Source organism: Hippoglossus stenolepis, chromosome 3 (genome assembly GCF_022539355.2).
Source record: "Hippoglossus stenolepis isolate QCI-W04-F060 chromosome 3, HSTE1.2, whole genome shotgun sequence".
Classification (NCBI taxonomy): domain Eukaryota; kingdom Metazoa; phylum Chordata; class Actinopteri; order Pleuronectiformes; family Pleuronectidae; genus Hippoglossus; species Hippoglossus stenolepis.
In genome coordinates this window covers 18,150,106-18,162,522 of record NC_061485.1, presented here as the reverse complement: position 1 = coordinate 18,162,522, position 12,417 = coordinate 18,150,106, and the positions used below count along the sequence as shown (strand labels likewise).

Here is a 12,417-nt window from a genome sequence, read left to right as displayed (position 1 = left end):
GCTCCGAGACCAAATACAGCCAGAACCCTCCCGACCCCCGCAGGGACCTATAGGTAGCTCTGCACCTGGCCCCATCTTTTGCTGTGGTTGTAAATTCACTGGCTGTGATCAGAGTCCACACACTCACACCTTGAACCCTTTTCAGAGGAAAGTGCAATGAGCAGATCAGTTTATAGGCATTGTCACCTAACTCTCTTTAAACACCACCATCTAAGAATAATCAGCATGGCCTTAAAGGCTGGCTGCTGCCCAGAGGACCTCCTAAAACTGTGTCAGTATGCTTATTTATGGCAGCAAATATAGACAGACCCCCTCTTCTCACCTCTGAGAAAGAGCTAAGATTAGCATCACCCTCTGCCCAGCATGTAACACCGTCTGAATTTAGCCTGTTCCCCTCCTCATGCCTGCGTGCTCTCACTTCGTCTGTCCTCTGCCCTGCCCCTAACTATATCTGGACCTGTATAGATCTCCATATCCTCTCCAATTTCAATCCACGGTTCAACTTTCCTAACAGGGTATGCAAAGTGAATGGGCAGCGCTGTGCAGGCCTGAGGAGACGTCTTCTCAGCGTTAAAGCTGCTGTTTGCATGATCACTTCATCTGGAGATTATCTTCTTAATCAATCACTTCTTTCTATGATTTATAAAATGTCTGAAAATAATAAAAGAAATGTCCTTCTCCACCTTTAAAAAGGCCCGATCAGCAGTCCAAGGCCTTGAAATATTCAATTTACAATGACAGCAAACTATGAAAACCAGCAGATACGTATGTTTTAGAAGAAAGAAGCAGTAAATGATTTGTTTGAAAAACGCCTCAACAGTTAAGCCACCATCAAAATAGTTGCATTTTGATCATCTACTTAATTAGTTGAACAAAAGTTTTATATCTAACAAGCCTCCTTAATATCAATCTCTGTAATGTGAAAAAAAATTACTAGCATGTGCTCAAACACGCACACACACACATCTATCTATCTATCTATCTATCTATCTATCTATCTATCTATCTATCTATCTATCTATCTATCTATCTATCTACCTACCTACCTACCTGCCTGTCTGTCTGTCAGACACACACACATATTATGTATATAAGTTGTGACTGCTTGTGTCATTAATGCTTCATTAATAATTGACTGAATGCTGTAGATAGATATGAGTCTGCACGCTGGCTGCAGGTCTCCAGATGGCCGCAGTGGGGCGCTCCTCGGCTGGGAGGCTAAGCACCGCCCCGCTCCCTGCTCTGTGCTGCGGACCACAGGCTCGGAGAAGAAGACGCCCTTAGCAACAACACACCGCTGTGATAATAAGACGGTGCTGCGGACACGGGAGGAATTGAACACTGTCGCTGTATTGCTCTGACTCCAGCGGAAGCTTTCATGACAGAGGGATGCTCCGGCGGCTCCTGCACTCACCATGGGGCTCCAGCGCAGCTAGCGAGCTAGCCCGTTTCGGCTAGCCGTCCCCGACAGACGAGCGAAGCAGCCCCTGAGCCGTCCCGAAGGAGGACACCATCCTGTGGGGGGTTTCGCCGAGTGGTAGCATCGCCGTTTGCTAGCAACAAAGTCAGCTAACCGGGATTAAAGCACGGGCATGGTGCACTGGACCGAGCCACTGCACCGACAGAGACAGGCGAGGGGCACACGGGTCAGAGCACCGAGTTGTAACATTTGGACTCAGACTATTTTTAACGGAGGGAGCGGCTCTCCGACGGACCAGTGTTTTTGTGGCTGTGCGAGCTAGCTGGCTAGCTAGCAGAAGGAAACGACCCCCACCCCCCACCGCCGCCTGCTCTGGTTTTTCAGCCACAAGTCGAGGCTAATGTGAGCCGGGAATACTGTGAGAGTAGCCCACTGAACACGGTGCTTTCTGTAAATCCAGGATACATTTACACACAGAGCCAGACAAAGGAGAGAGGAGCGCAGAGGTACCGGGACTCCTCTCGTTAGCGAACACGTTGAAGCTGTAACTGCTCTTAGCTAAGTTTGCTACTCTAGGTTGAACTTTTCCACTTTTTTTTTTTACTCTGGATTTTTTCTTCACTTCGGATGCTGGCATCACATATTAACTGCAATCATGATGATAATAAGCAGAAAACCAGAGGGCCCAATAGCAACAGGTAACCACAACAAAGAGTTCTGCATTCTTTGTCCACACCTCCGGTTTTCCTCGTGTGTTTGTTCTTAACAGCTTTGTGCATTAATGGATCGAGCTGTAGTCTGATGCTTCGGGCGTCTACAGAAATACCTCGTGTCTAAAGATGCTTTGATTGACACGTTTCCTCTCCCTGAAATTTCAGCGTGTGTGTGTGTGTGTGTGTGTGTGTGTGTGTGTGTGTGTGTGTGTGTGTGTGTGTGTGTGTGTGTGTGTGTGTGTGTGTGTGTGTGTGTGTGTGTGTGTGTGTGTGTGTGTGTGTGTGTGTGGACAGATTCAGCTCAAGTCTCTGAAAACATGTTATCTTTTGCTTTGCAACTCCTTATCAATCACGAGACTGGTGTTTGTCCTGGAGGACGGACCAGGAAGCGCTGAGTGGTTCTCATGTCGTCTCCATAAGCGCTTTACTGTCTCCCCTCCTATCACTGTCTGATAATCCTCAATGTCTGTGTCAGCTACTTTTCTTTTAATTAAGTTTTTAAGAATTTGCACTTTGGCCGTCATCGTGGTCCCTGTCTTATATTTAGATTGTCATGTATAGTAGATATCAGTAAACTCTGTGAAAGTGGACTTTGTCCTCAAGCCTCTGTCATGTGCCCTATGTTCTGTACATGTAGTCTTTAGGATACCAGGAAGAGGAGGAGGACAAAAGCCTGTGTCTCTACCACGCTCCCACAACACATTTTATGACACATGATCTGCAGAATGTCTATTTGCTTGAACGTTGTTCTCTGTCCTTTGCTGTGCAGAGAGAGAGAAGGAGAGGGCTCTGACACAGAGCTGAACGCCAGCTGGACATAGTAGGCTGGATGTTTGGTTACTTAGAAGTGTGGGCTGTGTTAAAAACAATTCTGCTGGAAAGTTTGCTTGGACAGCAACGTCAGATGCAGTACAAAAAGTGCTGAGCCTCCACTCAGCGATTAGGAGTTTGCAGAGAGCTAATGGAGTCTGCTTGCCTAATATTGCGTGTATGGAGCCCTAATGCCTCTGTTTGCTGTGCAGTGCAGGTCTAATGCATCTGTATCCAGGCAGCAAGTCTAATCTGTCCCGGACCTGCTCTGTTGACGAGCTGGCGCAAAGGGACATGGGCTCTGACGCACCTGCACAAGAGTCTCAGAGAGGGAACACCCGCCCCTGCCACAGTTTTTGGGCTTTAGCTAATGAGCTAATCCAACACAATAGCTCTGTAAATTTCTTCCCACCTTATTTCCAGCTATTGGAGAATATACTGGTGGTTTTAACTGGCAACTTGTGTGTGAGCTAAATGGCAGTGGAGACAGAACAGCAGGCCAACGAGGGGTTTGTCATTTGAGAAACCTGCTTCCTGTTACAGTCCCAAATGTCCCTTGCATCCATCTACTCTGTGTCATCTTACATTAGGTGTTTGGCCGCAAGAGGTGAACGCGCATGCAGCACTGTTGAGTGACAAGTGCCCGCATCTCTCCATATGAGCTCTATTTCTGAGCACACCTGGTGTGTGCACTACATGACTCGGCCTGAATGAACAGATGGGCAGACGGAAAGATGCTGTCGTCACAGAGGCATCTGTTACCCCTATTAGTCCATTAATACCACTTGCAGCGCTAGCGATCCGAGACCCTAAGCCCTATCTAAGCTGGTCAGGTCGGTGCCCTGGCCTTGGGTACAGTGTATTGGATGCAATAAATTGAATGGTGATACACCCAATAATGGGCTTTGCACAGTTTAGGATGTTGTGGCGGTTAGTTTGCATCCACACTTGTCTACAGAGTGCAGCACAGTGGGACTTTCCTGCTTGGGCCACTTCTAAGGATTTGTTGGCCCATTCCAACTCATTTTGTTTGAGTATCAAGGTAGTTATTGGAACTGGTGGGTCGACCGGTGAAATAATCAATGGGACTTTGCTTGGTTTGAACAAACAAGCGATTGTCTGCCTCTGTCTCTGAAGATTAGATTGCTTTCATCCCTGTGAGTGTGTCTGAGTCGCAGATTTGATCCACACTATCACACTGACATATCTCTCCCCCCTCCAGCACGCCACGGTGACGGCCTGTATGACTCCTACATGAGGACAGACCACATCCTTAAGGACGACGCAGATCCGAACAGTCCGTCTGGGCTCCCCCCAATGCCCAAACATACAGTAAGTATACACACAAACACAAACATATGCTCAAAGCAAGCAAAGCGCTATTTCCTGTGCAGAAGCACATTGTGTCTCCAGACATCCTGTTCCTCAGAGAGATTCCCCGCTCAGCCCTGTTCCTGTTACACTCCTTCTGTCCTCATTCTTGTTTTCTTTGCAGTTTATCTCTTGTCTTATCAAACTCTCCAACCTTATATTTAGTCACGCTTTATACCCTTGAATAAGAATAACTTGATAATAAGAGCAGTATTGATATACTGCCTGGGGGAATAGAAGACCGTGGGTCGCTGTGGACAGTTCTCCACAACTGTATGAGATTAGCCAGGGTGAAGTAGCCATTTTGTGTCCAGCTTAAGTAAATGCAGAGATCCAATGGAATTTACATGCCCTGTGAACCTGATATTTGAACATGGAGAACATATAATAAATCAACCAATGTACCAGTAAATTGATACTGCATGGTCTCCATTTGCTTAAAACACAACTGTCCTCATCTGCTCGGAGAAATAACCGGAGAACCAGTCGTAAAACATTTTTAATAATAGGGCTGCATGGACAAAGTAATTTTTTAGCTCAGTAGATATATATTATTAAAGGTCACCTTTGGGCTGATATAGTTTTATAACTAACTATAAGTTTTAAAACCCAATTGGACTGTGTCAGCCAAGGACATCACTCTGAGGTCTACAACTACCTTCCTGCCATGTTACCCATTGTATTAAGCCCCTTTGGCAGAAAATGCACATACATAGAGACCGCGATCCTCCATGGCCTCTCGCACCATTTGAGGGGGAAAAAGGCTGGTTTGAAAAATTGTAAAGATTTATTGGGCTTGAAAATGTGACCCACAAACAAAATCACTAATCATCAACCCCCACCCCCACCTTCTTTCTGTCTCGTGTAATCCCCCCCGTCAGTGGGCTTGCGTAGAGGTTAGTCCCAGTTTTCTATTCTAGTCCCGTCCTTCTTCCTTTGTATTTTCTGTCACGCTCACGGAGGTAATATCCTCTGTTGAATGTGACTGACACTCGCTGGTCCCAGTTCAGCGTGTGCAGCGCTCGAGAGCAGCCTCATGCTCTGTTAAAGTAATAAAGTGATGTCATGCCTGTTTTCTTTAGGAGAAAGGGACAAACTTATTTTAAAAAATTGTCTCAGCACTCACGTCCAAGTTGATAAATAAGAATAATGAGTGAGAGGTTGGTCAGACAATGTTGTGTGTGTTACCCAGCTGTCATCTCTCTGTGACTAGGATTTGTGGATATTTCGGACAGAAGTCTGTGTCTCCTCTGGGTCGTGTAACTCTATGTGTGTGTTTGTGTGCTAAGAGACAGAGAAAAGCGTACTTATGTGTTTCTGTGACAGCAAAGAGATTAGCTCTTCTCCATCTGTTGCACCATGCAGATTTGCACACAGAGGCCTCTCCACCCCCAGTATCACCTGTGTTTAGAAGATTCACACACTCTGCTTTTTGTTCTCATCAGTGGGCCCCTTTCAAAATTTGTTTTCCTCTGATAGCGCCCCCTGCCCGGTCAATCAATAATCTAACACAGTTGGTGCTCCACATGTAGAAAGCTTTGATTATTTTGTTTTTAATGGCCTCATTTGTGTCTGTGTGTGTGTGTGTTTGTTGAAGGGGCTCAATCAATGACATTCTCTGTGTTTGTAGCACAGCCTTGGGACAACAGCTGCATGAAACCCTGGGTCAACAGTGGGGCTGTTGTAATAAGTTAATACCATATGGTTACATGTATGGAAACCCATCCTGCATTCCAACCCTCTATTTTAGGCTTCAAACCTAAAACACAAACACACAGAGCTGAGTCCTCTTTCAGTGGATCTTGTCAACGCCTACTTCTACAAATTTGTGATTCCTTGTTGTGTTGTCTTTATCAGCTGACACGGGCTCGGCTGTGTGTACGGCTTTGAAGTCAGGCCCTCCATAGGAGCAGAGAAAACTATTGGGAAAACATTAAGGTCAAACATTTCCCCTCCTTTAAATAGGTGAGACCACTCATGTCGACGGCCAGAGAGACCCACTTACTATGCTTCTCTCCAGTCTTTATATAGGAGGGCACTGCTGAGTTTGTGTGTCTGCGTGTCTTATTAACAGCCACACTGCCTCTACAGTTTAAGAGTATAATCAAACTTTAATGACTGTGTTTTCCCTTGTGCTCCATAATCTTGTGGAGGATTCTTTCCGCTGAGGAGAGCGAGAGGGAGAGACATAGAGGAATGTATTCCTGGGTTTGCTGAAACGAAGCTGTTTACTGGCAGACAAGAGCGAGACTGGAGAGCTTTCCATAAACTCTTTTAGCCTTTCAGGTCCCCTCAAGCAAAGGTCGGCCTGTCACTCTTTATGTTTATGGGCAAATGTGTTCAAAATAGATCATGAAATATACAGTGATTGTGTTGTCCAAGTACACATGCAACCCCTGTTCCCCTATTTTTTCTGTGCAGATCTGCAATAGCTGAGTTATAGGTTTTAGTGACGTTGGCTAGCCGCTTTTAGCATTGGTCTTAATGAACCCCAATCAAACAATTTAAATCCTTTTTAAGAAGTTAAAGGCTGGACTTCACAAAGTAAAGGATTATTGCTGCGCTGAGCCAAAGATCGCTCCTACGTATTACCTAATTGCCAACAACGCACTAAGAAACAAGCAGGCAGAGATGTGGTTGTTTTGCATATGTTATGGTGGGGGTAGTGGGACTGTTTCCTACCCGACTGTTTGTAGATCCAGTTGTGCTGGTTTATCCACTGCTTGCTGCATCTCTGCTCAGGATCTCACTGTCCACGACTTTGAACTTTGTCGTTAGTATTGAGGTCTGTATTCAGCTAAACAACAGATCTGCTACCTCGTTGCACATTTTGCCTACTGCTTGATTTAAGTTTTAAAAAACAGACTTCTCTGTGTTTTCGCCTGACGTCAACTCTAAAAAGGAGACCTGGAAACATTGCTGGACCCGTGTTAAGTTTAAAGTCTGGGACTGAATGATGCACAGTCGCCTGCATTAGAACCCTGATTGGTTCTTGTCAATCACGATCTTGAGAAGGCAAAGAGTTGCTAACACACACAAAACAAAAACAGATTTTCATTTAAACACATTTTACCGTTTCATCACTTCCCAGTGTCTGAACTTAGCTTGTAAAATGAACTTAAAATTGACGTTAAGTATACTTATTTACATACATTCATGGAACACAGTAAAACATGTCTTCACCACAATGAAGTACACTATCTACTGTTTAATGACTGCAAAGTGGAGTGTTTACTTAGTGGATTGTCTTTTCATTTTACCCACTGTCTATCTGTCTCTTCTTTCTCAAACAGGTTGTCAGTAACAAGACTGTAATGAGGGAGCAGGTAACTGTGCGAGGTGGCCAGCTGAAGGTCAAGTACCTGTATGAAGACTCCACCAACAACCGAAAGATAAATGCTATAACCACGGCAACCACCCAGAACAGTGGGACCATTGGTCAGACGCACAGTAAACCTGCTGCAGTGTCCAGCCTGTCCAAAGAGCACAGTGTAGACAGGTGAGAAAGATGCACACAGGAAAACAGTGAAACTTCAAAATGCCTCTCAAAGAATGTACCAGTAACACCACTTTCTTGTTTTGCTCAGCACTGAATCCAGTAAGGGCTCCACTGAATCCTCCGGCACACATGGAGTTGGCAGTGGAGGAAGCAGTGGGAAGCTGTGTGGCCCTCTCACTCCTGACCAGGCTCAGAGACTTTACCGATCTCAGCTGACCACCCTGGAGCAGACAGAGATCCACTCCTACCCAGACATCTACTTCGTGGGACCCAATGCCAAGAAGAGGCCTGCCGTCGCTGGAGGCAACAACAACTGTGGCTACGATGATGAACAGGGCGGTTACATTCACGTCCCCCATGACCACCTGGCTTATCGCTACGAGTTCCTCAAGGTCAGACACAAATATTTTGATACTGGGATTGTCCGTTCAAATTAACCTGCATAACTAATGATTTTTAAGGTTGGCCCAAATTCTTATCTCCCTTTTTTTTGTCCCTTTCAGATTATTGGTAAGGGAAGTTTTGGACAAGTGGCCAAGGTATACGATCATAAACTGCAGCAACACCTGGCTCTGAAAATGGTGCGCAACGAGAAGCGCTTCCACAGGCAGGCGCAGGAGGAGATCCGCATCCTGGAGCACTTGCGCAAGCAGGATCGAAATGGCACCATGAATGTCGTGCACATGCTTGAAAACTTCACGTTCCGCAATCACATCTGCATGACTTTTGAGCTGCTGAGCATGAATCTATATGAGCTTATTAAGCGCAACAAGTTCCAGGGCTTTAGTCTGCCACTGGTCAGGAAGTTTGCACACTCCATCCTGCAGTGCCTGGAGGCCCTGAGCCGACACCGAATCATCCACTGTGACCTAAAGCCAGAGAACATCCTGCTCAAACAACAGGGACGTAGCGGCATCAAGGTAAGACACCTTTCTCATTCATGGATGCATGAGCATGATATCAGTTTTCTTACATCTGATGTTCACTCTTATTAATTCTTTGTTCTCCGGTCTCTGCCAGGTGATTGACTTTGGCTCTAGCTGTTTCGAACACCAGCGAGTGTACACTTACATCCAGTCTCGCTTCTATCGGGCTCCTGAGGTGATTCTGGGTTCACGTTACGGCCTTCCTATCGATATGTGGAGCTTCGGCTGCATACTGACAGAGCTGCTCACTGGCTACCCCATGTTCCCTGGCGAGGATGAGGGCGACCAGCTGGCCTGCGTCATGGAGCTGCTGGGCATGCCTCCACAGAAAATTCTGGATCAGTCCAAAAGGGCAAAGAACTTCATCAACTCCAAGGGCCACCCTCGCTACTGTGGTGCCAACACCCTGCCAACGGGGGCCACTGTGCTGACGGGCACTCGCTCCCGCCGCGGGAAGATGAGAGGCCCTCCCGGGAGCAAGGAGTGGAGCGCTGCCCTCAAAGGCTGTGAGGACCCCACCTTTACTGACTTCATAAAGAAGTGTTTGGACTGGGACCCCTCCTCTCGTCTCACTCCCAGCCAGGCCCTCAGACACCCCTGGCTGTATCGCAGGCTGCCCAAGCCCCTACCTGGGACGGAGAAGAGCCAAGGGCCCACGGTAAAACGACTCCCTGAGCACCACAGCACCTCATTCCCCTCTATCCTGGCCAAAGGGGGCCCGGGCTTAGGCACCACAGCTGCCAACCACAAACTGAGGAGCAACATGATGGGAGATTCAGGGGAGGCCATACCTCTTCGCACGGTCCTACCCAAACTTGTCTCATAGAGAGAGAGAGAGAGAGAGAGAGTCCTAATTTCCTCTCTCACTCCACTCCCCCCATCTCCTCTGAACTTCCCAGGAGGAGTCAGAGCACAGGAGAAAGTGGAGCCTAGGTTTTAACTTTTGACTTGTTTGGTTGTTCTTTAATTTGTTTTCTACTGAGAGGTGTCGACACCCCAGTTCATGGTTTTAAATAGTAGCTGAACACGGGGAGAGAGAATGAAAGAAACACTCTAAAAAAGGTTTTTATACAGAGGATTTTCTTGAGCGGCTGTAGAGTTTCTGTATCACAGCCGACTGATAAGGTTTGATTTTAAATGATGCTTTTTAAAATCTTCCTCGTGTGAGTGGACAGCTTCCTAAATGAGCCAATGTTTTTAACCTGCGTGTGTCGTCATGTGAGTGTCGCGTTTCAGTAAAACGCACCCGAGCACACCTGCACTGTCACTTGCCTCAAACTCTTAAACGCTCGTAGGACGCCGCCCTCTCTGAGGGAGTCGTTTATATGAGTGGTACTTGAAAAGGGCTACAGAGATGACTCTTTATCAGGTTAGAGTAATCAAATATTGATTTGTGCAGCAAACATCAGTTACTAGAATAAATAAGAACCATGCTCTAGTGTTTGGGCCCTGACACATGACAAACGTATCCCTCATGTTTAATGCCTTTACACAGGTAATGAGGGACTGGCATTATGTAGTGAATAATTTGAAACAAACATTTTTTTGCAATAAGTTTCACTTTCTCATATTTCTAATTGAACTCTTTTGTACCTTTCCTGATCCCTGGTGCTTGAATGTCAGCTCAGTGTGTTAAGTTAGTATAGCAGCTTTCAGACATGCACTGAAATCTGCAGTTCCTCCGTATTTTCTCTGGAGAAGGTGCATGTGTGAAAGCAAATGTCCGAGTGTGACGCTCCCCAGTTTCTGCGGACATTATCCGTCTGACCTTCTAGTATAATGTCCGTAGAAATCATGGAGAAGTCGATGTCTGAACAGAGCATGGGATTCCCTTACTGGATTCACTGCGAGCGTGTGGGGGGGGATTGATGAGTACAGATGCAAAAATGATGGGAAAAAAATCTCCCAATGAAAAAGCGGTGTCATGCAGGAAGAGGACACCAACTAAGATGTCTCTTGTCAAGAAAATCACGTTATCTCCGCAGCGTAGTTAATTCATCACTTCCTGCCTCTGTCTGCTGAACCCAGCTGCTCCACCTCTCGCCTGAAAAATGCATAGAATTTGATGCCATTGTGAACACATCTGTGCAGAGAACCTTGCTCACGAGTGAAAGGCAGACTGCTGGTAAACTCCGTAGCCAATTCTCCAGATTTTGCCGGCAGGTCAAGGCTGAAAACGGCTTGTGTGTGTTTGTCCTCAAGCTTTGTGATGCTACTGTGAGAGGCGTTGAGAGGGCGTAGGACAACCTATTTGCATCCCCCTTATTTCTTCCTCCCTCCTTCATTTGAGTGGAAAAAGGGGGTGGGGAGAACAGTAGCTCCACTCAAACTTTGTCACAGAGGTGTCACCGCCACACTCGGTACTTCTCAAACTGGTTTTATGTGCGAGATTGCAGTGTGAGGCAGAGAGACGGAGAGTTGGAAGTCATTACACATACCCGCCTGCGGAGCTTAGTGTCGGGAAAATTTGGGGAAGTTTTTACGAGCGTCACCTCTGATTGGTTGCTCTGATCATTGACAGTGTTGCGTGAATCCAAATGGGAGAGCGGTGCAAGGCCGAGAAGGGTCATGGGGGTGACACGAAGGACGGTGTGTTTTAATGTGAGCCAAGATTGTTTGTTGTTTTGTCTTGGGGAGGTGTCGTTGAGTTGACAGAATGGGCCAGTGACAATGTAGGGTTTTTATGGTACTGCAGAAAGAAGTGTTTCTCAGGGAGACATACTTGATACATCCCGTAATCTTATATGAGCCGTGTTCCACTTACAGTTCCTCTGTCCCAACGATGGATGAACATGCATGCAGCTCTGTCCACTGAGAGTGAGAGAATGCGAGCGTGTGTCTGCGTATGGAGGTCTGCATGCTCCACAATTTGACCTAGATTCTCTCTCCTCCCCCACCATCTCTTTCTCCCTGTCTCGTTATTCTCCCTCTGTCTCATGTAGGGCAGGGAACCTCTTAAACTCACACATATATAGTGAATTATGGTGCTGTCCAAAAAAAACGTTCACACAGAGACACGCACACAGAGACACGGTGCATGTTGCTATATGGACCACACCGCTCAGAGATCTTTCTCTCGACCCTCGTTTTACTACGCAAAACTGTCAGGGATTTCTACTCTTGTCTCCATCTTTTTTTTTTTTTTTTATAGAAGTGGTTTCTATTGCTTTTCACTCCAGAATATCAGAGGATGTAAAATGCAAATGTGGAAAAAGAGAAACTTGTATACTGTCATGTTGTACTAGTGGTGTGCGTTAGTAGGAGGGTGTTTGGTGTTCCAGCATGAAATCACAACCTGTTATCAGACTGAGTGACTATGAGAAGAGAAACTGTACAGTAACCAAATGAAGTTGTGATGGTTTCTTTTTCTAAAGAAAATAAAAATGATTATTAACTGAAATGTCCTTTCCTGGGTTGATTTCTGCTTTTATAACGGGAATATTTTAACATTTATAAAACTAGCAAGCTCACATTATACAAGCAGAGGTGTATTTTAACAAGAGATGTACCATCACCGTTTTGCTCCTGCTGATATGGATTGTGATACCAATCCACTGCAGTGCATTTAAAAAACAATATTTTATCTAGTTTGCCAGTCTCCAATAAGTAAATCCAGGAATACACAGCAATGAACACAATTTGTATGTTGAATTTCTTGTTTCATTTGAATGTGGTTTC

General features: G+C 45.9%; 1 protein-coding gene across 2 annotated transcripts; it reads left to right on the top strand.

Annotated features, from left to right (window-relative positions):
- Window positions 1-1,234: 1,234 nt before the first annotated feature.
- dyrk3 (dual specificity tyrosine phosphorylation regulated kinase 3) lies at window positions 1,235-12,139 on the top strand. Of its 2 annotated transcripts, none has more exons than XM_035151281.2 (6): window positions 1,235-2,118; window positions 4,166-4,275; window positions 7,608-7,813; window positions 7,902-8,205; window positions 8,317-8,733; window positions 8,834-12,139. In XM_035151281.2, exons 1-6 carry the CDS (start codon window positions 2,076-2,078, stop codon window positions 9,563-9,565), a joined length of 1,812 nt encoding a protein of 603 aa, XP_035007172.1. In that variant the 5' UTR covers window positions 1,235-2,075; the 3' UTR covers window positions 9,566-12,139. The 2 variants fall into 2 exon arrangements, with proteins under 2 accessions (XP_035007172.1, XP_035007173.1); XM_035151282.2 differs by lacking the exon at window positions 1,235-2,118 and adding an exon at window positions 3,159-3,985.
- The last annotated feature ends 278 nt before the right edge of the window (window positions 12,140-12,417 follow it).